At 42.4% G+C, this 26,503-nt stretch overlaps 1 protein-coding gene across 3 annotated transcripts; it reads right to left on the reverse strand.

Annotated features, from left to right (window-relative positions):
- Nucleotides 1–1,317: 1,317 nt before the first annotated feature.
- On the reverse strand, nucleotides 1,318–24,862 carry LOC117497382 (palmitoyltransferase ZDHHC3-like). 3 transcript variants are annotated; one of them, XM_034149344.1, is made up of 7 exons: nucleotides 24,786–24,862; nucleotides 21,021–21,434; nucleotides 20,673–20,797; nucleotides 20,364–20,460; nucleotides 14,329–14,410; nucleotides 11,879–12,009; nucleotides 1,318–3,230 (listed from the first exon to the last, which is right to left on the reverse strand). In XM_034149344.1, the coding sequence occupies exons 2-7, from the start codon at nucleotides 21,360–21,362 to the stop codon at nucleotides 3,024–3,026; spliced, it is 984 nt and encodes a 327-aa protein (XP_034005235.1). In that variant the 5' UTR covers nucleotides 21,363–21,434; nucleotides 24,786–24,862; the 3' UTR covers nucleotides 1,318–3,023. The 3 variants fall into 3 exon arrangements, with proteins under 3 accessions (XP_034005235.1, XP_034005236.1, XP_034005238.1); XM_034149345.1 differs by lacking the exon at nucleotides 24,786–24,862 and adding an exon at nucleotides 24,533–24,746; XM_034149347.1 differs by lacking the exon at nucleotides 1,318–3,230 and adding an exon at nucleotides 5,752–7,354.
- Between the last annotated feature and the right edge of the window lie 1,641 nt (nucleotides 24,863–26,503).

A 26,503-nucleotide genomic window follows, 5' to 3' on the forward strand; every position in this document is an offset into this window, starting at 1 on the left:
CACCGGGTGAGATCGCTCCTCTGGGACACGCCGGTCCTCGTGTTTCCTTTTTTTGTGTGGATTATAGCCTGAATAGGCCTACAAACATTTCTCTTTTTGCCGCCGACGGGCGCAGGAGCAATGAACAATAATGGCCTGGATTAGGCAGTAAAGACAATGTTGGTGTATCGCAGAGCGGACTGTTTAATTTTGTTTGTGTTGTTTGGCTGGAAAATTGTCAATATAATGGATCAATGCATGAAATCTGACTCTGTTTATTTTGTTTAAGGAGTATATTGGGCGTTAACAATTCTGGTTTGCCTTTTATAATATTATTTCATTCAAGAACCCCTTGTGCGTTTAATTAACACAGCTATTTTTGATAGTTGATCGTTACAGATGGCTACTGGCCATGCTACAGCAGTGAGCAGGAGAGGTGGGGCTATCGTTATTTTTTCAGGAAATATTCGTATAGAGGCGATTACACGGACTCGTTTGACCCCCCAGAGAGTTTCGTTTGCAAATCTATCCACCTTGGGACCCGTTATCGTTTGTGGGGTCCGTTTCTATCGGCCTCATGTAAAAAATAGGGCTATACGCAAGAGAAACTATGCAGATACAAGCCGTTTTGTCCTCGTGTAAACGGCACCTGAGTCAGGCTCTAGCCCGGAACCGGCCCTGGAACCGGTTTGGTAGAAAAGGGGCATAACAGGGCTGAATTAGAGGGGTATGAGGCATGCTACAATGGGTGATCTGTTTGGTATTTTAACGCTATTTTGTATAGATATGGCCCAATAATATATTGTTCGAATATAGCATAATAGGTGAGCTTTAATGTTATACATTTTTGTGTAAGTGTAAATGCATTTCATTTAAGAGTGAGTTATAAAAGGGATTTTTATCTAGCGAGCTGGTGGGTTAAATATGATTACAGAGGGTTTAACACAAGAAAAGATGTAGGCGAATCATCACAGATGAGTGAGGGGGTCTCACACAGACAAATGGATGGTTTCAGACAAAGTGGGATACAGCTGTATCTAAACAGATTGGAGAGTAAACATGTTACATTGCAGAGAAAATGAAGAGTACAAATCAATGACATGAGCATGATATGTTCCCTATAAAGATCGGACATGATTGTTTCAACATCTTAAGTTTGGCGCCATCTAGTGATAGTGCTCAGTAGACACAGGAAGTAAGCAATGCCCCTCAGAAGAACACACATTTCTTACATACAATGTCATTATTGATGAAGAAGCCCAGCGTTTATGCTAGACCTTTCCCTGAAGAGTGTCCCACTGAAACCATTCCTGTTCTATTAATTAAAAACAGCCAACAGTCCATTTTCCCATTTTATTGTAAATACTTTTTTATCTCATGTAAAACTGAGGGTGAGTCTGTAAAAAAATATTAAATGCTTACAAACAGTATGGTATAATGTACAGATACATATAATAGATTCCTTTTAAAATAATTTAAAAAAAACACACAATGATCACACAGTTTGAAAAATGGTCCCATGACACCCAGCACCCGTTTAACAGTTAAAAGCCCTTATTCTGCTGTTTACTCAACGACACAATGATCTCATCCACATGAAGTCATTCACTGAAAATGGCATATCCAGAAACAGACAGCAGAACTGGACACATGAGTTATTAAACATTAATATAAAGTGTTTCTCCCAACACTGTTATATTTGCTTGTCAATACATTTAAGGCACAAAGTTAAATTCATTCAGTTGGTTGCAATCACCCACCTCAGCATTAGATCCCACTAAACCCTACACAATGGACCTTTGAAAGTCCTTCATCCTCTCAGATCAGAAAGGCTTTGGAGAGGAGGAGCTGGAAGGTGTCAGTACTCGGTTCTGCAACCACTTTCTGTATCTTGGCCAGGGGATCCTGCAGTCAGCCGTGTGTGCATCACTGTTTGTCCACAACTAATGTTGCATAATGCTGGACAAATAAGCCTTATATTCTTGGTGTTAATTTATGTCTATGCTTAAGGACTTCCCGGGTTAAGGTGAATCACAAGTTTTAAAGAACCTAATACTGTCATTAGCCACTGACTGACCACCACCCTCATCCTGCTGCTGGGTCTAAGTTTGGACAGTTAGGGTGGTGTGTTTGGCTGAGCGCTTACAGCTAACATAACTCAATACACAGCTGAACAAATGGCAGTACGTTTTTTTGGCCAAAGTTAGTTTTTTTAATGTAGCTAATAATTATTTGGTATGGCTCCAAAGATCTAGAACCACTCACACAGCTGAGCATATTCCTGATGGTCTTTCGATTTTCCGAGCTAATGCCAAGTGGTCTGCCTCTTATGAACATGAAACGCTCAGCTGGTGCTCAGCAAGCAGAGAGAGAAAGCAGCCTGTAGAGCCAGAGTATACTGTAATATATATATATATTTATCTACACAAATAAAAAATAAATTGGTATATTATGCAACTAATAATTTTAGATAGAAAATATGTTTGGAGTCAGACACCTGGCAGAGTTATACTACTGTAATTACACAATGCTTTCAGGAAAATACTGCAGGTTAGGGTGTGTGCAAGAACATTCTGCACTGCTAGTTTGGTAAAAGTATTAACAAAAGGCAACTGTTCTGTACAAGAACATGGAAGTTTTACATGTGATATAACATAAAATCTTTAAAAATAAAAACATAAATAAAATCCAAGTGGTTTCTTTCTATTTATAAAGCCCTGTTGGGTCTTATGGGGGACATAGTGTACTTGGATTCAGCGCAGATGGGACCAGATGTTTTGGAAAGTTGGTAAATTGTGGAAGAGGGCGCAAAGTACACAGAGGTTTCACAAATGATTGCACCTGTGACAGAAATCCCCCGACACTGGGCTCATTACCGGGGGATTATGAATGCAACAAAAGAGCTTTTCCTGCGTTTTCGCCTGGCTTGCAATCATTGAGTTTTAGGGTAAAGCTGGAGTTGGTGCATCCCATTAGAAAGCCAAGTCCATGTAGAGAAACCTCCAAGACTGAAAAATAAAATGTCTTCCTGAGCCCAGGCGGGGCTAGGTAAACGGTATCTCTATGACGTCCTCCTCGATGATGTCCCCCTGGGGGAGGGGGGTGTGCTCGGCAGGGCTCCGTGTGCAGCTCAGCCCTGCGAAGGGACTGCACCAGGACAGAGAGAAGGGGCCGCCAAACGCCATCTGCATGGCCTCCCTACACGGAACCTTCCCCCACTTCCCCGTCTCTCCCTTCAGACGCTCGATGCCCTGCAGGAGAACTCACAGTGAGGGTCTGAGGAGAGCAGAGCTGAGCCAAAAAGGACCAGAAGTCATGTGATACATGCACTATCAAGCATAACAAACACACAGGGATGATGACTGCAGCGACACACTATGATTAGCTCTGTGGTTTCTCAGACACCAATCAGACTAAAAAGGGTCCAGGAAAAAAGCTTCTGGATTACATCTAAAGGATAGGTTCACATTCTTGTCTATCTTAATACAATACTCATTTGCTGTATGTATGTTGAAAGAGTAATAAGTCTAGGTTCTAAAATAAGTCCTGTCTTTATTGGCCATGTAGCACTCTCTTCCAAATAAAGATCCAGGCCTGAATTGGAAGGGATCCTCAAACAGTAAGAAGCCAAAGGGGGATATTGTACCAACTGACAGGAAGACACTGGGACTGTCAGGTTTCATTCCAAAGTCAACTGTTCAAACTTGAGGAAAATTACATATGTCATCATCAAACCATAGTTACATAGTTGATCATCCTGTGCAAATTAAAACTGGAACATGCCTCAGGCTGGTCCTCTAAAGGCTTTGTTACTAATCTGTTGACCGGTTGGTGTTCTCTTCACAAACACAAAAAAAAGGAAAAGACCCAGCCATATATATCAAATATGTATCTATACATAAAGATGCAACAGGAGCAGTGTTACTGACCACAATGTTTGTTGTGCAAGGTATTTCACAATAAAGCAACCTGGGTTATGTGAATGAAGTGATGAAATAAGTAAGATCTTGCTTGTCCAAAATGTTTTTTTTTTTTTTTTTTTTTTAAAAGGCACGTTTAGAAAAGATTTACTAGCTTTGGCTACCTCCAACTCAGATGTCTTCATGGCCAGTACAGACAGGAGGCGTAGCTATTCTTTCAAAGTACATAACACATACAAGTGTTGCAATAACTAGTTTTACTCCATCCTTTAAATGCTCTATCAGTTCTGATTAATCTTCTAAGAAACCTGCTCAAAATAAATACTGTCCAAAATGACTCACATGCACTGGGAATAAAGAAAACCCTGCAGAAGAACAAGTCACATGGTCAACATGGTGCATGCTTCCTGTCACACACAGAGCTCTCATTCATCTGTCATGTTGGGTTCAATCTGTAAAAAGGAGACCTGAAGCACTCTGGCCTCCACATGGACATGCTGGTGATGAGTTAAGCTTGATGGGACGTCCGTGTGACTTACAGTCTGTAGCAAGCTTACCTCATCAAGACTACAAACAGGGCTCTGCTTCAGAAAGCTCAGGACACAATGAGTGATCAACCAAAGCATTGCATGAGTGTGGAAAGAGCATAGCATGGGACAGAGGAATAAACAGTTAAGTTGGAATAGAATGAAGGACAGAGTGAAAATGTCAAAATGCAGGGAGTGAGAGGACTGTATGCAGGGAGAGAAGAAACCTTAAACAGGAAAATAAAGAGGTTGAAACATCTGGCTGTACCAGCTTCACATTTAAAGAGTCAATTAATACATTGGAAAAAGCAAGCAAACACAGTTGTTGCATTGCAACTGAGAAGTATTTATTCTCTGCACTTGTGCTGAATTATTTTCAGAATATTTTGAAATAATTAAATTATTTTGTTCTAATTAAAATGTCTGTAAAAAACAAATCATCTCCAGCATCATTCTCACCAGCGGGCCTTCATCATACCGGCTGTGATTGACATACATTACTGACCTCACCTGTGCCATGCATTCAGATAAAACAACATTACACACGTAATAAAGAATAGAGGAAGCAGTTCACAGGAGAACATCTCAAATGATACAAAGAAGGAATTTGCATTTCTAGTACTTTCGTAAATGAGAATGATGAAAGTTAAGACGTTATGAAATGCTTTAGAGGAGGTTCAAATAGTGCATAAATACAGTCAAGAAATATCCTGCTGCATAATCATAGGATGTATGCACAGCTATACATTTTATATAATGACTCCCCACAGAAAACTATTGTAATTTTAAAGCTGAGTTTTTAAAGGTCCCATGTCATGGCCATTTCTACTGATCATAATTCCATTGTTGAGGTATACTAAAATAGATTTATATTGTGCAATGTTCCAAAATCACATTGTTTTCTCATACAGCATCTCTGTATAGTATGTGTATTCACTCTCTGTCCTTAACGGCTTGTTGGAGCTCCTGCCCCCCCCCTCCCTATGAGCCCAGTGTGCTCTGATTGGTCGGGACGCTGCGATGCTCGCTGCTCAGTGAGCTGGCTTACTGGTATGGGACTCCCTGTTAGTTGAAAATGTACGCTAATGGTCCCCCCACTGCGTTTGATAGTGACGCCAAGGGATCCTGGTGTGTGAGGAGCTCCGCGGATTGGTCCATTTTGGTTCCGCATGACGTCATGCGGTTCCCGGAAGAAACAAATGGAAAATGAGAAATCTCCAACGAGGCATTCTGGGGCAGCATAGACAGGTCTTTTCTGTGTTAGAGTTTTACTCCGTACAGGGTGTACTTTGAGGGTTTGTGACTGTGCAGACCATTTACATGCAGAAAAACCTTCATAACACACAAGGGGACGGGTAATAACCGGAAAAGCATGACATGGGGCCTTTAAATCTAAGCTTACCCACACACACACAATACTGTCTGGTGATTCAAACAGACTCTCAGGCTGGTTTAGGTGAAATCTGATTTTGTTATGTCAAGCATGTATCAGAGAAGAATCAGGGAGGATGTTCCACACTTGGGCAACAATTAAGTATTGTTAAAAATATATGATAAAACTGCAGCTTTTTTGGCATTGTATGTAGTTTCAGAGGGATTCTTCATACTGTCATGTAAAAGTCATGTGAGTATCAGGGATCACTTTGAACATGTTCTCCTTTCTGTCAGTTACCTGATCTGTCTCGGGTGGGGGGGCACAGATAAGTATTTTCTATCACAATCAAGTTGACCAAAGGCCCACTGTCCTGATGGCAGAGTGTTCCTCATGCAGTTTTTGGCACTATTGAGAATGGATCTGTTTGCAGATAGCTCGCAAAGGAAGACTGATTCTATGAATCTACTCGAACCTCACCATTGTAGTGGGAACTATTCAACATTTTGCAACACACTATTGATTACTGTGACAAAATTATGATTTTAAAGGGTCAATTCATCCAGATGACAAAAATAAAATGTTCCACTAACCACCAGTATTTTTGTAGTAATGCCGATAACTTGGGGTTTATTTGTCAAGGATTATTATTTTCCACCTTTTACAATGAAGATTCATGTAATCTTGTTTGGGGTGATTCCACAATTTGAAAATCTGGAAAAATTCAAAGTCCAGGTTACAATGGAGACCAGTTAGTAAGTAATTAACATTTACTGGCATTCAGGTAACGAAAAACCCCAAAACCACCTTCAGAGCCAGTGTTTGGTTTGTCCTTTCTGGGCCACTGTAGAAACATTACGGTGCAACTTGGTGCACCTATGAACATATGAAGGACTTATTATTAGGAAACAACACACAATGATCCTACATTTCAAGTTATTAGACATATGAAAATATAGTCACTACGTTTAATTCCGATATATTCTATTGTTTTGCAGGGGTGGATATCTTGAATCGTCAACATCTGAAACTATAACTATCAGCATTGTAAACCATAATTAGGGGTTAGTGAAAATATGTTGTTTTTTTCATTGTAACCAAAATAATCCCTTAAGAGAAAGCAAGAGTGAACACAGAAGAGAAGGCACCTGATACAGACATGGAAACAGCTGGAAAGAACAGATTCAGTGTTTTCAAACAGGATTCACAAACTCAAAGTGCTTTCTTTTTCTCTGCAACTCAGCTCACTGAAGGCAACACAAAATAAACGGAGAGCGCACATGGATGGAAATATAAAAAGCAGATGGAAAGTGTGGGAGATACAATGGCACAATGTACAACCGTGTTGGGAACAACACTGAGCTCTACGGGGGGGGGGGAGCCTCCTTGCTGAGCCCTCACACCACATACTGATAGGTCTCAGCTTTTCCATGGTCAGGGGTGGAGAAGGGACTAAACCACAATAAGGAGAAAGGGTGTCCAAATACCGCCCTCATGTTCATCCACTTAGTTTTTTTAGACCATCTTCTCTCTTCCTTTTTCAACTGCTCTATGCCCTGAAAATGAGAGACAACCAAACTTCAGTTGGTTTGCTTCAGTTGGTGACCCAGCCTGTTATCAAATCATATTCCAAATAGGGACTCTTTTAAGTCACTAAATGTAGAAAAAAAAAAAGCACACAAGAAAACGTTCCTAAAAATCATGCGGGCGACAAACCAGTGTTAAGTGATTTCTACACAAACACAACATGGGGCTTGTGTCCTGGTGCCTTTCTCTCCTCGATGTCCAGTTCCCTACACCTCTCTCCTCAATTTAATGATCAAATGTATCCCATAATGTAAATCTGACCTAGAGTTGCAGACAAAAAGAAGTTAAAAGCAGGAGAAGGAGTTTGGTTTGGTGAGCTCCTAAACACAGGCACACAGATTGGCTGAATGATTTTAGGATATCACCAAACTACTGAACATAAAGAGGGAACCGATTCCTTTGTTCACTGATACATGGACACATTTACCTTTCTATGAGACGACTAGAAAGGCACCAATTGCAATTCTCTTGGTAAAGTCCAATTTCCAATTTTTTAGAAGCACATTCCGATTCTTCTTAAGGTAAGGGTTAGTTTCAGGATTAGTGCTGTGTTGCTTAAAATAATACTTCTGCATACAGTATGTGACACTGTAAGTGTTGCACGGCCAGATACGGCTCAAGAAGCTGACTCAGATAAGGAAATATATGATACATTATGATGTGATATCATGTGATATGAATGATAATGGGACACATCGCCGTCTGCACTCACAGTGCCGCGGACTGTACTTAATGTTACTCTGATCCGGTTACTTATGTTGTGGCAGATATTTAAGTAAGCTTTCTTAACGCTAATGTTATAATAGTCAGATTGCTCTGAAGATGGGAGGGGATATTCTATTCATTTTCACGTTCACACAGTCAGTTGATTTTTGCCGGCCGTCTTTCCTGCAACGGCAGTTTAAACTGCATTTCCTTTCTCCTGTAATATAACTTGATAGCTTTAAACTCCTCACACTGAGCTCTGATTGGTCAGCAGGCTGTGCTTTCACGGAGTTGATCTCTTATCCTGGAACCTAACCTGCTCCGGAGCAGGTTAGCCGCTCAGCATAAGTTACCATGGAGACAGCCGCGGCGCCAGGATTTCAATTGTGGGTGGGCCAATGTAATTTCGGCTGGGCTTGTTCTAATAGATGTTTCTCGTTAACAAAAATGTAATAAAAATAAATGCCTGCATATCATTGTAGGCAACTGTGTAATGCATATTTCCTATAGTAAAGACACTTTTTCTAAACCCTTCTCTTTTAAACATTTTCACTTATGAGAAGCTTAAATATTATTTAAATGATTAAGCGGCACGCCGCAATGAGTGAATATAAATGTTATACTGCATGTTATTTAGTTTTGGTTCACAATACATTGATACGTTTAGAAACAAAGAGCATACAACGGCAGAATATGGAATAATGAGCGAACACCTGATGTGTGTCTGTGTGGTTAGACTGCAGCGTGCTGTCCTTTAGCGGATAGCGAAGTGAGCGGCCGTGCGTAAAAGGCACTGGTTCTCTGACGCGGCACTTTTCAGAGGCTGCAGATTTATCATTAGGCTACTTCCTTCTGATACTGCAGAACTTTCATGAGCTGAAGTATACGTTTCATACTAAAGCAGCTGGGCAGCAGATACTGTTGCTTCACACTCATAAGCGTTGCTGATGTGGGCTGGAGAATGCCTGCCGCGTCTGGGTGCGCTCTGGTAGTTGCAAATGGCATGACATTTTAGCTCTACGTTTCTTAATCATTTCCCCAGATATTTAGTCTCAATATGAAATGAGGAATCTCTTGCTTTGCACACGTGAGAATTATGTCCGGTAAAACTTTACGTGTTCCCGATTTTTCTCAATGATCTCTCCCTGTCGGCCCTCTGGGTTGAGTAGCTGATGGAGGATGGTTCCATGGTCAGACTTCTCGCACTGTCTGTAGTTTGTATTTCTCTCCATAGCTATTGCATGAGCTGCGCTGCATTCGTGTTTACTGAGAGCATAGTCGATGTGTTTCCAGTCCCTGTAACCATGGCGACTGAATGTATCTTCTCCGCCGGCCCCGCCTCTCTGACTAAAATGCCGGCACATTTGACAAAACACACTGTCCTTGCTAATGCTATACTCCAAGAATGTGTAGGCCTACTTGTCATACCAGTGGGCAGCGGAGCTCCTTTTCTTTTGTCCGAAAAGTGTCTGAGGGTACTTTATGAGATGTGGCTGTGGAGCCGCCGGGTCATCTATGGCTGAGAGGTCCGGCACTGGGATGCTATTTTCTGTTATCCTGCAACGGGTGCTACGTCCCGCAGAGGGACTGAGCTCAGCTGGGGCACAACATTAAACACACTCTCGTCTCTCTAAGGCGGCACCTGCTGTGAGGATGACTCTTCTTACTCTTTCAAATGAAAACCTGAACATCGATTGTTGTGACATCGTTAGTGAGTGCGGTATATTTTTTGTGTCTGTCCAGTCCACTGTCCTCCTTCATCTGCGCGCGCCCCCGAGACGTTCTACGATGTGTTTGCTCCCGGGCTTCCACTATGAGATCGGTCCAAATTCACATTTTACGTTGCCTGATTACATTAATTCATGTTGCTTTTAATTTTCTACGTTTTTTTTTAAAGGGAAACACATGTTTGCTCTTATTTTATTATGTAATCGTTAGTTTATAAAATGTTGGAAACTATATTTTCGCCCAGTCATTTTTGATCAATGAATGGGTGGGCCCAGTGACAGAGTGGGTGGGCCTAGGCCCAGTAGGCCCACCCATAACGCCGCGGCTGCATGGAGATCTAGCCCGCTAAGAAGTGAACTAGCGTCGTAGGACAGGAAACCCAGAGTTTCCCCTGAAGTTAGCTCGCTAAGCAAAAATCCGGCTTCGTAGTACAGGCCTCAGGGGCCTCATTTATACAGCCTTGCGTAGGATTCACAAAGCAAATAAATACGCACAGACATTTTCCGATTTATAAAACACTGCGTATGTCCTACGCCTGTTTCCCTTTATAAATCACAATCAACTCGAAATGCGGCGCAGCTTTTGCGGGCTTCACGTAACGCCCATATTTGCCTATAAATAGTCAAAAGAAACGCCCCGTATTAATATTCATTTTGACTGACTGCAGGAAGAAGATTGCAGGAAGAAGATCGCAGGAAATGACGACAGAACAGCTAAAAAAGACATTTCACACCGTGTCAGATTTTGGTTATTTTGGGGAGGTGGAGACAAATCACATTGTTTGGTGGATGCAGTTTGAACCAGAGTAGCAGCATGGAGGTCGGATCGTCACCAAAATAAATAAATAAGTGGTCCGAAAAAAGTTAATGAAAAAATACACATAACCTAACTTTCCTCAGGCAGTGGTCAGTGTGTTTGTGCCGGGGACAGGAGACCCCCCCATGATGAGAAACTGTAAGAAAGTATCGGGGGATCCCTGCGGAGTGGAGTCAATGTTTATTTTTTTATTTGGTGGTTTGTGTTCCAGCTGTCAATCAGCTGTGCGCAGCTGTGTTTTATGAGTGACTTATCGAGTCTTAGGAAACGGCATAAAACTATGATTAAACATGATAGTATAAACCATGCTCGTATCTATACAACCTATAGAAATGCAAAACGGCCTCAGTTTAGACGTAATTCTGTCTTTCTGCATACCGCATCATTTATGAGAATACATTTCATAACATTAAGACAACATATTCGAGGTGGTTTTCAATAACATATCCGTATATATTTATTTCTCCAAGTTATGTTTTTGTGTGCACTGAGGAGTCTCAAACAGGCGTTTGTTTAATCATTTTAAGATTGGCTTCTATCAATTTTAGAATTAATTCTTCATATATGATACATGAGGTAACATTATATTTGTTTTATTTTCACATATTTCTCTCTATTCTTCCTTCTGCCAACGGTGTCGCAGTTTCTCGTCCCTCCCGTTTTTTGTGGCAGAGTTTGCATGGAGGACTGCACATTTTGCTTAGAAACTGGCGTACACCATCTTTTGAGCGTACGCACCGTTTATAAATGAGGGCCCTGGACAGCAGCATGTATAAAATAACAGAATTGAAATAGTACGCCTGTCTGTGCCATTTTGTTGCCTGCGATATAAATGAAGATATGTGTCTTACACACGTTGCACATTTATACATTACGGTACAAGAGCCCAGAGCAGCCAAAAATTGTTTAGGAGCCAGTTTGCACTCATGTGTCGACTTTAGGCTAGCTACTGTAAATGTGTGAATAGGTTAGGTAAGTTTATCTCTTATTGAAGTGTACAACAGAATGAAGTAACCTGTGAGGCTGTCTCATATGAGACACTAACTCACAGAAAGTCATTGCGGTCGAAGTTAAAACTTGCAGCACCTTATTGTACATCAGGCTACAGAACGAGTACGTCACTCAGCTGTTAGCAGATTCATCAGGAGAAGGTCACAGATGTTAGAGGGAGGCAGGAGGAGAGCAGCAGGAGGAAGTAGTGAGGCAAGAGGAGAGGATTGTGGGTCACTAAATGGATCACTTACAGTCTCGTCCGTACAGATGGAGTGGACTTGGGTGCCGAACATCACAGAGGTGAAGATGAGGAAGAGGAGACCCTCAAAGCACAGGAGTATAAGGAGGATGACTGTGGCTGGAGGAGAGAAGGAACTGCACTCTGGGGGATGGGGGGGCATGGAGGAGGAGGATAAGTGAAGAGGCAAAAAAGAGGACCATGAGGAACTACACTATTAATGTTGTCCCCATACAAAGATTATTACTTTTATACAATAACTGCCTAAAGCACATCGATAATGCAGCAAAAACTTAAAACATCAGGAAAAGTAATGCATAAAAAAATGTCAATGCAAGGCCGTGGATTAGGGGTGTAACGGTATCCGTATTCGTCCCGAACCGTCACGGTTCGGCACATGCAGTCACACAACGAATAAAGTCTGTCACTCAGGGCAGTATCCATTACACTATATATAATCCAGGGGGCGGTATTGCGCCTAAAAGCTGTTTGCCAGCCGCCCTTAAACAACAAATGAAGAACAAGAAGAAAACACAACAAAACCATGGATGTATAATAAGAACTGGATACAGCGTCGGAGGCGGGGTCTCGTTCTTTCCTGAGAGCTGCTCATTGGCGCATGAGGACAAAATGGCCCAACTTTTAAGAGAGCGAAACGTCAGATTACCCGTCATGCCTAGCTGTCAGAGCAGAATAACCCGTATGTGCGCTCACAGAGCATACGCCCCTTAAGCCCCGCCCCCCGAGCTCCCACTCTCGGCTCAGTAGAATGAATGGACAGAAAATAAATCTAGATTCGGCTTTTAGTGCATTTTAGAACTTTAAGGACCGAATGATTATAATAAGGGCTATAAAATAGTTCATACTGGGTAGTTTATTTCGTTTTTTTTTAATTATCCGCTGATTTACAGACGTCTCTTTCCCAATGTTAATCAATGGGGGAAAGTCTTTCTTGGCCCAGTGACGTCACGGACTGATACGGAAATTGTAGTACCGCCGTTTGGACACAACGAATATTTTCATCAGAGTCCAGCGCACTTCCTGGGGGCTTGAACAAAACGAACAAAATACAAGAAGAAGAAAAGTTAGTATGGTGATTTCAGTTAACACACAGGAGCTAGAAGACCCACCTGCTTCGTTTAAATCAGCTGTGTGGGAACATTTCGGGTTCCCTGTGGACTACAATAACGATGGAGTGCGAGTGGTGGATCGGACGAGGACGGTGTGTCGGCGTTGGTCGACAGTGGTGCGGTATGCTAATGGTAACACACGCCAAACATGCTAAATCATATCAGAAGGCATCACCCAGATTTGCCAATCACCGGAGCCCGGCAAAAGACAACAGCAGTTCAACAGCTTATCCCCGCTGTTTTTAAGAAGCCAATAGACATTAAAGCCGAGAGACCAAAATAAATAACGGAAGCTATTGGCATATATATTTCAATGGCTATGCACCCTTGAAACACTTTCTTATTATTTATTATGTAATATTTTCAAGACATTCTTTTTTGTTTGACATCAGCCATTATAGATAATATGGCCATGGCGTGTGTGTGGTACTGTTTGTGGTTTGTTTTTAACTGTGTAATACAGTTAATTATTCAAAATGTTAGAGTTCCTTATTTTTATACTGAAACTTGCACTACTGTTCAAAAATAAATAACAACAAACCTGGAATTAAGCATTTGGGACTTTTTTTTGCTTTTTCTTGTTGTACTGAACCCGTACCGAACCGTGACCCCCAAACCGAGGCACATACCGAACCGTGAATTCTGTGAACCGTTACACCCCTACCGTGGATGATGTAAGAAAATGAAATAAAACAACAGGAGTGAGTTATTGTAACACACACACAGCACTGTAAGCTGATTTCTTGCAAAGTGCCCCGAGTGAAATCAAGTTCCCTTTGAAAAAGCGGTAATGTTACATTTTTATTTTGAAAGGTTGGATTTGATCCTGCGATTTGTATAAGCACACACACTCTTAGTCTGATAACACTTTGTTGGCTACCCCTGCTCTAGAGGATTCCCATTCAAAGAAATTCACTTTACCCAAGAAACAATAATAACAATTTCACAGCATCAGAGAGTGGTGCATGTAAATAATACCATAATATGCCTACAGTGCTGTAAAGTGTAAGGATATATTAATGTATTAATCCAACAATGACAATATCATTCATACATTTAAAAAGTAAAACACTGACTATATGTTATTTTTTGTTTATATGAATGATTCTGTTTGTAAGTCTTATCAATTTGAATTAGCATTACATGTAAATGCATGTTCCTTTAAAAAGGTAATTGAAAAAAAAAGGGGAAAAGATATAGGTTCCTTTAAGGATTTAAGAAAAATGTATTATTTTAATTAAATGATATAGAACAAGCATCCCACAAGTGTGTCCTGTTTATAATTCCAGTTAAGTGAGTGAATGGGATTACGATTTTTTCTTAAATTACTCACTTGTCCAATCATCTTCAAAGCAGTAGAGGAAATGGAAGACCACCATGACCAGACAGTGGAGGGAGATCAGTGCAATGTACATCTTGGTTAAAAAGGAGAAATGAGGACACATTAAGAACCATTATTCACAAACACCAACAACACAGTGGTATTCACTTAGGAATCCCTTTCATCTGCATTGCATTAAAGCAGCAACTACTTCTGATTTCACCTTTTAGGAATAACACGTTACAGAGATACAAAATAACTGTAATGATATGTGACCTACAATTTAGCTACAATCCGATGGCAATTTATTATTGTCAATGGTTGTATTAGTTGAGATTAGAAACTAAACATTAGCATTTGAATTACTCAACTTAAATACTGAAAGTTAGTCTAGTAGTATGGTATGTCGGTAACAAATATTTAAACATCACCACAGCTTTGACTGTGCTGTGATTGGCTAATGATCGAAATCTGCTTAATGACTATGACTAGAGGCTTTAGCGTGTGGCAAGAGCATTTCGATGTTTTGAGATTTTACTCATTTAGAGCCTTGCTGGTTAGCTAGCTAGCTTGCTAATTCCATTATGTTTTAATGCAACACTGGTTGCAGAAAATGCGCTCAACAGTCTCTAGTCTCTCTAGTAATGTGCTTTCTTATATTGTGACATGAGTGTGTTGAAGAGGTAATAATCCTGTGAATTGTTTATGCTAACCGACAGCCATTGCTAAAGCTGTCATCGTTTTTGTAAAGTAAAGGAGGTGGTGTGTGTCATGAGTAATAATAACAACTGGTGTACAGATGTGAGGATTATTTCTTCGGACTGTTCCGCTCATTTAGAGCACCTCATGATCACATGCTGGGCTTTTCCCCTGCCGAGGGACTTTACATCTGTTGTGATAACAGCAGTGTATATTCCGCCGCTCGCCGACAACAACACGGCACTCGATCAGCTGTTTGGGATTATCGACAAGACGGAGACTTCACGGCCAGAGGCGGCGTTCGTTGTGGCCGGGGATTTTAACACTGCTAACGTGAAGAAGGTCCTGCAGAAGTACTACCAACACATCAGCTGGCCGACAGGCGGGGGAAACATACTGGACCATGTTTATTCCCCTTTTCGACATGGATATAAGGCTCTCCCTCGCCCTCCCTTCGGCAAATCAGACCATATCTCACTGCTGCTGCTGCCTGCTTACAAGCAGAAACTTAAACGGGACAGACCGGTAACAAAGACACTAAAACGATGGAGTGAGGAGTCAGATTCAGCTCTGCAGGATTGCTTTGCATCTACGGAGTGGAGCGTGTTTGAGGATGACAACATCAACACACACACACACGGTCATCTGCTACATTGGGAAATGCATTGATGACGTGGTACCGAAGGTTTCTGTACGAACATTTCCGAATCAAAAGCCCTGGATAAATGGCGAGGTGCGTGGCAAGCTTAAAGCGCACATTATCGCGCACAGAGCTGGAGATTTGGAGGAGTACAAGAAATCTAGGTATGAACTCCGGAGAGCTATCAGCAGTGCAAAGAGACAGTACAAAGAGAAGGTGGAATCTGACTTTAAAGGCTGTAACACCCGGAACATGTGGACGGGACTAAGAACAATGACAGACTACAAAGGAGCAGCGGGGGGTGCTGTGGGAGTGTCTGCGTGCCAGTAGCACTCACTTCCATCATTATGAAGTGCTTTGAGCGGTTAGTCAAAACCTTCCTCACCTTCTCCCTCCCTGACTCTCTGGACCCCCTGCAGTTTGCCTACAGAGCAAACGCGTTCACACCAGAGTACTTTTCCCACAATAGTTCATCAGAACTACGATATATTTGCGTTCACACCAAAAAGCCCCAGGAACTAAATTAGTTCATCAGAACCATTTTTACCCCGTTTTTATTGTATTTGCTGGCATTATTAGCCCAGCGCACCAACGAGAGTACTTTTGTGAAAGCAGTTATTATGGCAACAATAAGAATACGAAAATGATCGGAGCGGTAGAGTGATGAGGAGGTGTCGGCACGTCTGGCGATTTACTCTTCTACTGAAGGCAGTTTCCAACTGCAAAATGTATCAGCGTTGTTCGGTAAAGTTAGCCGACATGGGAATCTTCCACATCGCACACTCATGCCGGGACATAATAAAGAAACTAAAGCAGGACTACAAACAAATAAAAGACCATAATAACAGTGGTTAACGGCCGGAAGACCCGTAAATGGTATGATCGATTGGATGCTCTGCTCGGCCACAGACCCTCATTCTCCGGCACTTGTGGTGAAACGGCGGATTCAGTGGCCTGTGAATTGTCCAACGACGACGACTATGAAGGTAAAATAAACTACATGCACTGCACTGTTTTAATCTGCACAATACTGGTCTCAGATGTACTTTTATTTGCTCAGTAGATCGAGCTAGCCATGCTAGCCAGAACTGGCTAACACTGCTAGCCAGTTCAGCCTAGCATGGTTAGCCATGCCAATTATATATATATTTTGATACTACTGACACTTAATTTTATATTGAAAATGTTAACTTCTATTTACATGCATACGACACACCTGGGACAGCGTGATGCCGTTATTGATATGGTCTTGAGTGTGCAATAAAAGAGAACCTACACAGCGATTCTTACATTTTTCATTACATTTCATGTAACTAAGCTTGCTTATTTCTCCTCTGACACTTTATCTTTACAGTGACCTGTGTAGCATCCTATACATCACATGTAAGTGATTATTCTGATACCATCATGTTTCATCGGTTATAAACTGGCGAAGCTTTATTTATTGTGGCTTTCAAAAAGATAATTTCATTGTATTTCAAAATGGCGTCCATCAACACAAGCAATGGTTAAGTTTGTAATTACCAGTGTTGTGAGTTCAATATTTTAATTAATTATAGTAAGGGAACATTTTAGGAGTTAGTGTAGTGAGTTTCAGAGCAGTGTAATAATTATTTGACCTAAAACTAAATGTTTTTATGAACATGACATGGGGATTTGCTAACTTTTTATTTCCCCTATTTTACACGACACAAATGGAGGCCACTATGGGCCAAAACTAACACGTAGGTTTCTGTAGGGTTCATGGCAGACGGATGCAGTTGCTCTCAGGAGGATATATAATAAAGGTGTGTTAACTGCTGAGCCTATTTACAGTGCATACGACACACCTGGCACAGTTTATTCATTTCACACAGGTTACGCAATCCATAGCGCGTGCATGTCGTCGTCCAATCCTTTTGTCAATCCTTCTTAACCGCCTTCGCTTCAGAATCAGCATTGCTATTGCATTTGACTGGTCGACGATCTGTATTTGTGTTTGCTTAAATAACTCAGACGAAGCTCATGTCTGAGGTCGGAAGGTAAACAGACGCCATATACTGCAGGTGGGCGCAGCAGTATACGCGGGAGGTTTTTCTTCTTCTTTTTCTCTCGGTTTTTTGGCGGATTGCAGCTTTAAGGTGCATACCGCCACCTACTGTACTCGCCGTGAAGTTGTTTGCGGCCTGCCAGTAAACCCAAAGCAGAAGAAGAAGAAGTGACGTCAGCGGCTTCATTTGCCTAATCCTCCCCCAGGAACTCATTTTGGTGTGAACGCAATCTGCTTTAGTTCATCAGAACTAAAAGAGTTCTCATGAACTGAGTTCTCATGAACTATTGTGGGAAAAGTACTTGGTGTGAACGCGCCTATAGCCCTCACCATCCACACTGCCCTCTCACACCTGGAGCAGAGGAACACATATGTGAGAATGCTGTTCATTAACTACAGTTCAGCTTTCAACACCATTGTGCCCTCCAAGCTGGTCATCAAGCTCAGTTGAGCCCGAGGGCAGACAGACCCCAGGCAGTGCGGGTGGGAAACATCACATCTTCCACCCTGATCCTCAACACCGGAGCCCCTCAAGGCTGCGTGCTCAGCCCTCTCCTCTACTCCCTGTTCACACACACGACTGCGTGGCCACACACAGCTCGAACACCATCGTGAAGTCTGCTGACGACACGACCGTCATCAGCCAGATGAGAGGAGGTCGAAAACCTGACATCTTGGTGCCAGGATAACAACCTCCATCTCAACGTCAGCAAAACCAAGGAGCTGATTGTGGATTACAGGAAGCAGCAGGGAGAGGGACACACCCCCATCGCCATCAATGGGACTACGGTGGAGAGAGTCAGCAGCTTCAGGTTCCTCGGTGTCCACATCACTGAGGACCTGACATGGATTCTTCACACTATCACCATCACCAAGAAAGCTCGACAGCGGCTCTTCTTCCTCCGCAGGCTGAGGAGGTTCAACATGGACTCCAGGATACTCTGCAACTTATACAGGTGCACCATAGAGAGCATCCTGACTGGCTGCATCACGGCCTGGTACGTCAGCTGCACGGCCCTCAATCGTAAGACTCTAGAGAAGGTGGTGAAAACTGCACAGCACATCACATCACCAGGACGGAGCTGCCATCCATGGAGGACCTTTACTCCCAGCGGCTCAGGAAGAAATCCCTCCGGATTATAAAAGACCCCCATCACCCCAGCCACAAACTGTTCTGTCTGCTGCCATCTGGCAGGTGATAACGCAACATCCGGACAAAAACCACCAGACTCAGGGACAGTTTCATAAGACTGTTAAACACCTGAACTGTTGAAGCAAAATCTGTTAAACACCTGAACTGTTTAAACAACATCCATAATATTCATCTGGCTGCTACTTCGAAATGATTTATCTATTTACCCAATATATCATATTCCAATAACTTGCATATAGACTCTTATTGCACTATTTCACTTTTTTAAACTATTTTTCTTTTTGTATTTACTTGCACTATATTTGTCTGTTTATCTGTGTTTTGTGTTGCACAGTTGGAGAAGCCTGTGACCTAAGATTTCCATCGGCATAACTACACTGTAGCTATGTTCGTATGACTAAATAAAGAACCTTGAGTTCATGTAGTGCTTTAATAGTTATGACCTAGTAGCAGTGTTTGTGTATTTGAAACAGTGTTGAAGTTAAATATATGTGGCAAAAAGTAAGAACTGATTTTTAATAGTGAGAACTGAATGTCTATCTATCACTACAGTTGAACTTTCAATGAGGTTAAAAAACAGTTTCAGGGCAACTGAACTCATCTCACTTATAATATTCAATTAAAATACAGATCCAAAGTAATACAATAATTATTATTTTTATGCAATTATTGTATTGAAGTAGAACAATTCAAATGATGCTATTCAAATCAGTTTCTAGGGACACACATTTCTGCTATTACACTTCTTCAGTTATAATTAGGGATGCTCTGATCGATCGGTCACCGATCGAGATCTGCCGATACTCACTCTCTACCGATCGATCGGTGCTCTCTAAACATGCCGATCGCGAGAGCCGATCGCATGACGTAAAATACATGACACTTTTCTCTGTGCGCGGCAAAACAAGCTCGCCAAAATGGCTTCACCGGTCTGGCATTATTTTAAGGTGTCCGAAAAAGACAGTAAAATAGCGGTATGCAACGTGTGTGTGAAGCAGAAATCCTGCAGCCCACCCGCTGTGACGGACCGGTGAGCGGAGCGAAACACACAAGAGTTAGACCTAACACACGCTCTATAAACTAGTTATAATTATAAATATATTTATTCTTCACTGTCGGGTCACTCATTACTGGATCAGTGAGCTGCATGAGATACTGACAGGCTGTCAGGAGAGAGAGAGAGAGGGGGAGAGAGAGAGGGAGAGAGGAAAAGAGAGCGCTTCCGCTCATTTCTCCCGTGGTATTATCCAAAGTGAATGTAAACTTGAAAGATGTACATCATTTGAATGTAATAATTAAGTTGATTGTTGTTTGTGGAAGCTCCAGTGAATGAGCCCCATTAACTGAGTTTTAAACATCACTTTAAATGGAAGATTTAAAGTGATGTTTAAATCTTCCATTTAGGCCCCGCCCACTCTATCGGATCGGCGATCGGTATCGGCCGATACTGATTCCGGCGATCGGCCCCAAAATTGGCAATTGGAGCATCCCTAGTTATAATCTAACGAGACAGTTACTGTACTTACTGTAAAAAGCACAAAGTACTTTTGGTTGTTCTCCCCAACACAATTATTGACCCAGGGGCAATGGTGGTCCATCTTACGTATGCAGCGTTTGCAAACACTGGGAGAGAGACAGCAAGTTAGGAAATAAAGAAAAGAGAAGAATGAAACATTTTATCGAATACATTCTGACCTACATCCTACATTCTGAGTTCTTATTTTACAAATGTACCAAATTCAGAAATGAGACTTCATTCACTGCACCACAAGATGCAGCTGTAAGCATGTGACTGGGTCAGTGAACGCCTCACACGGCAGCCCTCTCTGTCCTACCTGCAGTGGTGAGCTCGGTCAGGCTTGATGCTGCAGCACTTGGGGCATTTGTAGACCACCTGCCCTGGTTTCAGCTGAAGGCTTTCTATGTATTCCTTAGTAGCATTCCCTTTTGGCACTGCACCCTAGCAAGAAACAGGAGCACACAGTAGAGGACTTCAGCAGCATCATCATAATGAAATAAAGAAGGGACAGGCTAAACATTCCCTGATAACTCTTTGAAAGTAAAGCTCCATTTATCAGGACTGTGCCCTAAACTTTCATGCGTTCCTTTAAACCTTGCTAGCCTGTCAACTAATTCTTAATGAATGTGAATAATTTCTATATCACCAAATAAGTGCCACTTACAGGGTCAGTGCACATGGCCCTGAGGTGTGAAGCGAGGGCAAGGAAGGCCAGAATGTTGAACAGAGTCCCGTTCACAATGCTGTACATCAGATTCTTGGAGGGCAGCAGCATCACAAACAGCACCACGAACTCTGCATACAGCACCAGCATCCAGGTGATGACGGCGCACACGATGCCGCAGGCGTCCCTGATGAACCACATGGCCGAGGCAGCAGAGGAGGTGATGACGTCTTTGGAGATGGGGATGCGCTGCTCGGCCTGCAGGCAGGTGGTCCCAGCCCCCCCCGTGCCCTGCCCACGGCCGTGCTCCACATCCCTGCATCTGTGCACCGGGCTCTTCATCCTTCATCAAGCCAGACGCCTGCTGCTGCTGCTGCCAGATCCACTGAGCCTGAAGGCCTCAGTCACCGCATGCTGAGGAGAGGAGAGGAGAGGAGGAGAGGAGGAGAGAAGAAGAGAAGAGAAGAGAGTTACGTGGCAAGAGAAAGGTTTGGTTCTCTAGAGAAGCTTTTGTCAACAGATGGGACTAAACATAAACCACGCCAGAAAAAGACTCTAGGGAGTTTTCTCAGCATTTAACACTGGAAATGGGCAACTCCGGTCCAACTACTACTCACAACTGAAACACTCCGGCTCCAGCAACCCCAAGGCTCTGTTCTCCACCATCAGCACACTCCTTAAACCAGTGCTTCTCAAACTTTTTTCAGTATTGTACCCCCTTTGAACATTTTTCTCAGCCAAGTACCCCCTGACCGACCCCGACAACTCCTTCATGCATGAATTACAACAAACTAAGGATATTTTCATCTTTATGCATGAGACGTTTTTTTTAAACAGATTTTTAAGTAATATATGTTTAACAAACCAATGAACAATATTATATATATTATACAAAAACTATAAAATACAATACACAAATATTATAATAAAATCCACTGTGGTGCCTGATGTGCAACTATACCAACCGAAACCCCATGAATATACAAGAAAAAAAAAAAGTGCAATTATAAACAAACTATGTAATAACACTGCAATGACACTATTTAGGAGTTGTAGGTCGTTAGCGATCGTGTACGGCTTTTGCGATGAGAAGAGACACCGCATCCGATGCCTCCAGTGCTTTGGCTGATGTTGCGGAGGCTTTTCGCATCATCTCTTGCGAGGATCTGAACTGAGCAAGTTTTCTCTTGAAAAACTCCGGTGGCTTACCAACATGACACAGGTGTTTGATGCTGAGATGTCTCTGGAGGTGCGCTGGTTTCATCGAGCTGTTGGCTAGTTTCTCCCCACAGAAAAAACACAATGCCTGGGGCGGGTTGCCGTTTGTTGACGTGAATCCCATCAAAGCATACGCCTCCTGATATTGACGGCATTTTGTTTAACAAGCAGTAGCGCTGAGCAAAGTGACTAGAACGTGACCACACACTTGTAAAAACAGAGAAGAACCAGTTAAGCACCAGAAATGCACAAGAACGGATCTTGAACCCTTGGCGGTTCTAGGAGTATTTTATATAAAATTGTGTTAACTTATTGTACTATGATTATTTTTGTAATCATGCATGGTATTTTTTTAATTAACCTTTTTATAAATGTTTATCTCACGTACCCCCTGCAGTACCCCAACGTACCCCTAGGGGTCCGCATACCCCCAGGGGTCCGCGTACCCCCATTTGAGAATCACTGCCTTAAACCCTGTGACAACGCCACCCCATCCTTCACAAACGCACAGTGCAATTCTTTCCTCTCATTCTTTCAATCCAAAATCGACAGCATTTATAGAAACCTGACCTCCTCAGCAGCCCTCCCCATCTCCCCTCCTGGCTCCCCCCCCCTTCACCTCACAGCCCCTATCCCGGTTCTCCCCTGTGACCCCAATGCAACTGTCCACCCTCATGGCTGGAATGAACTCCACCTGCACTCTGGACCCCATACCAACAACATTTGTCAGGGCATGCCTCCCTCCCATCTCCCAACTCATAAATCATAATCATTAACTCCTCCCTCTGCTCTGGATCGGTCCCGTCCTCACTCAAACTGGCTGCTGTTACACCCATACTGAAAAGATCTGGACTCACACCTGACATCATGTCCAACTTCCGGCCCATCTCGAATCTCCCCTTCCTATCAAAACTACTCGGACGTGTTGTAGCCTCCCAACTGAAATCCCACCTCAGCTCCAACACCACCCAGAACTTCAACCTCACCCTTGACAACACCACTCTAACCCTCTCCTCACATTCGCAACCTTGGAGTAATTTTTTGACAGCCAGCTCAAATTCGATAAACACATAAACCACATCACCAGGACCGCCTTCTTCCATCTAAAAAAACATTGCCTGCCTCCGCCCCTCACTCTCCTTCCCGGCTGCTGAAACCCTCATCCACGCATTCATCACTTCAAGACTGGACTACTGCAACAGCATCCTGTATGGTTCATCATCCAAATTCCATCCTTCAAAACCTGCACTGGCTCCCTGTCCGTCAACGAATACACTTCAAAATCCTTCTGCTAACACACAAAGTTCTCAATAATCAGGCCCCCCCATACCTCACCGACCTGATCCACCACTACACCCCTTCCCGCAGCCTTCGTTCATCAGAAGCGAACCTCCTTTCTATCCCCACACGAACCAAGCTCCGAACCTGGGGGGACAGAGCCTTCTCCATCGTTGCCCCCACCCTCTGGAACTCCCTTCCACAACACATCAGAGACTGCACCGACCCACCCACTTTCAAAACACACCTCTTCAGAATGGCTTTTAATTTGAGAATTATGTTGTGTTGCTGTTTTAATATTTTTTTATTCTATTATAATATGTGTTGCTGTTTTAATAATTTTTTATTCTATTTTATCTCGTTTTATCACCACTGTAAAGCGTCTTTGAGCACCTGAAAAAGCACTTTGAAATTAAATGTATTATTATTACTAAAATATATTTCATCATTATTTTTCACGATTTAATTTTATTGTATCTAGTGATTTTTTATATATTTTGGATTATTTCATTAATATAATACCTTTTATACATTCCTGCAACTGTCAAAATAAGGGCCTCAGATTATTTTAAATAATATGCATTATACTTTAAGAATGTAAAACGAGTGAAAACACTGGCGAGTAAATCAAAGTTGTCAGTAAAGAAGATTTAGGAGGTAATAACAGCTAAGAGTCCTACCCCTATCTGTGTGAACAAATGTAATGACAGGAAGCATGAGGTCAAAGCTGAGTCTCCAGGACTCAGCTTTGACTACAGGTAGTAAACTGTGACCTAGGTGTGACAGAAAATAGAAGTTTGAGCCCAGAAGACAATATAAGTTTATATTTTATATTGTTACACTAAATCATTCAAAGACATCGTATGGCAGGCTGCCGAAGTGTGCATCGATAACCTTTCTCTACCCGATATATGGGTCACTGGTCTCCTGCTCACCGTGCTCCAGCGAGTCAAACAGTGTCTGCGTCACCGCTCACCTGAAGGCATGACATTTGGCCAGGCTATGTTAAAACATACCGGTAAGAAAAGTGAGCCTCAGTGAAAGCCGCCTGCTGTTGGCTTACAGGCCTATCGAAACCTGCCTGCATCTCTTAGCAGCCTCTCCACTCATTAGCTACCGTCAGTCCAGCTCAGCTTCCGCTAGCTGCTGTGTCAGAGCATGTACTGGATGTCTGCCCTTCCTGTCGGTGTCCTTCACTTCAGCTTTAAAGCAGGAGACGCTCAGGAACGCCTGTCAGAATAATTCTCAGTGTATCCCGCTGAATCTCACCTGGAAACCGAGTGTCTTTCGGCGGCTTTCTCAGATGTTGCTGCTCGGTAGCTCCCCTAAATGCACTGCCCCCGCCCCTCCGCCAACAACAAGACGTCATGACGTAAAGTAGGTGAGCCAATGGGATCATCAGAAATGATTCAAGCCTATCCGCGTCAGAGGACATGTCCGGAGTCCGGAGACTCAGGACCATTAGAAAGTTGTGTTCCAGACTATGGATGTATTTTTAAAAGATCTGTTGCTAACACCCTAAAATCTCGCATAAAGCACAATCATTTAAACTGACACTCAAAGAGCAAATCCTCAGTTCAAATCTGCACATTTTCAGCTCTGAATCAAGTTTGCAATTCAACTTGGCACTTTTTGCAAAACACTGCACACAGTTCTCTAACAGAAATCTGACATATTCACTTGTTTGCCATTTTCAAAACACTGCCATTAAAAATGCTACACACATGGACCAATCAACAAACACACGTGCCAAATGACCATAAACAACAATGAATTTATGGACATAGCGGCAAGAGGAAGAGGAAAAGGGAGGATGAGAGAGATGGAGGATGAACTGAAGTCAGGTAAAGAGTTATTTGCAGCATAATGGTTGGAGCTGTATAACCGTCAGGCTACAGGTGATGCTTCTTCTGCAGGTGGAAGAGGGGCTGTGGTCAGACCCAGTGAGTTGGTCAAATGCAGCCTCAGCATTCTTTCCTCTGTTTTTTGTAAAAATATTTTTGAAATATATTTTTTGTATTTCTTTTTCCTCAAAGTGTTCCTTTCCATTTACTGTATTTGACAGAGGCATCATTGTTGTTTTCACAACTGTAACTATTTGTTGTGCATGAATGTTGCACCGATTTGTTTTGGAGAAAAACTTAAGTATAACAACAGTATATGTTTCTGCACATGTTTTAGTAGACTTGAACAATCTTTATATGCAGAATTCTCTACAGACAGAACGCCTTAAAAGATGAGTGTGCTTTAGATTGAGCACGATGGTGTGTAGTTGGTTGGACAAAGTCTGTACTATAAATGAAATGTGTGCCGTTTGGTGCAAAGTGTTTATATAGTTTTGGTTGCAGTGCTTCATTTTACAAGAAAAATGAACCCTTTTGCACTTTGGGTGTGTGGTTTTGAGAATTGTGTTAAGTGTTTAGAGAAAATTAGCCCTGTTGTCAAAAACTGTGTTTCAGCAATTGAAAAAAACTGTAAATAGTTATGCTTTATGTGAAATTGTAGTGTGTTAGCAACTGAAAAATACTGTAAACATCAACCACAATATAAAAATACAAAGCGTACTCTTAAAATATTCTTAGCTCTTTTCTCTAGTGGCGTCCCAGGCTTTGGCTTCCCCAATCATCCACCTCGTAAAGCAGAGGTTGATCTCACTCCCGTCCACCAGAGTGTCTTCAGGGACTGTTCCAGTAAACATGGGACATTTCAGTCCCTCTCACAGCATCCCAGGTAGAGACTGTACGGACTCAGACGGCCGCTCTTGAACCCACTCATGTTAGGATAAGGCTGAACAAGGAGCCTGCACTAAGGGACATCAAGTCAAATTCCTCGTACGTGTCAACCTACCTAATAAACCTGCTTCTGATTCTGATTCTGAAATGTATGGCGGTGTGTGGCGCAGTGGGTTGTGCGTAGGTGTTTGGATGTAGGTGTTTGGATCAGCGGGTCACAGGTTCAAACCCCACTGCAGTCAGCATGTCGTTGTG

The sequence above is a fragment of the Trematomus bernacchii genome, unplaced genomic scaffold (genome assembly GCF_902827165.1).
Source record: "Trematomus bernacchii unplaced genomic scaffold, fTreBer1.1, whole genome shotgun sequence".
NCBI classification, from domain to species: Eukaryota; Metazoa; Chordata; class Actinopteri; order Perciformes; family Nototheniidae; genus Trematomus; species Trematomus bernacchii.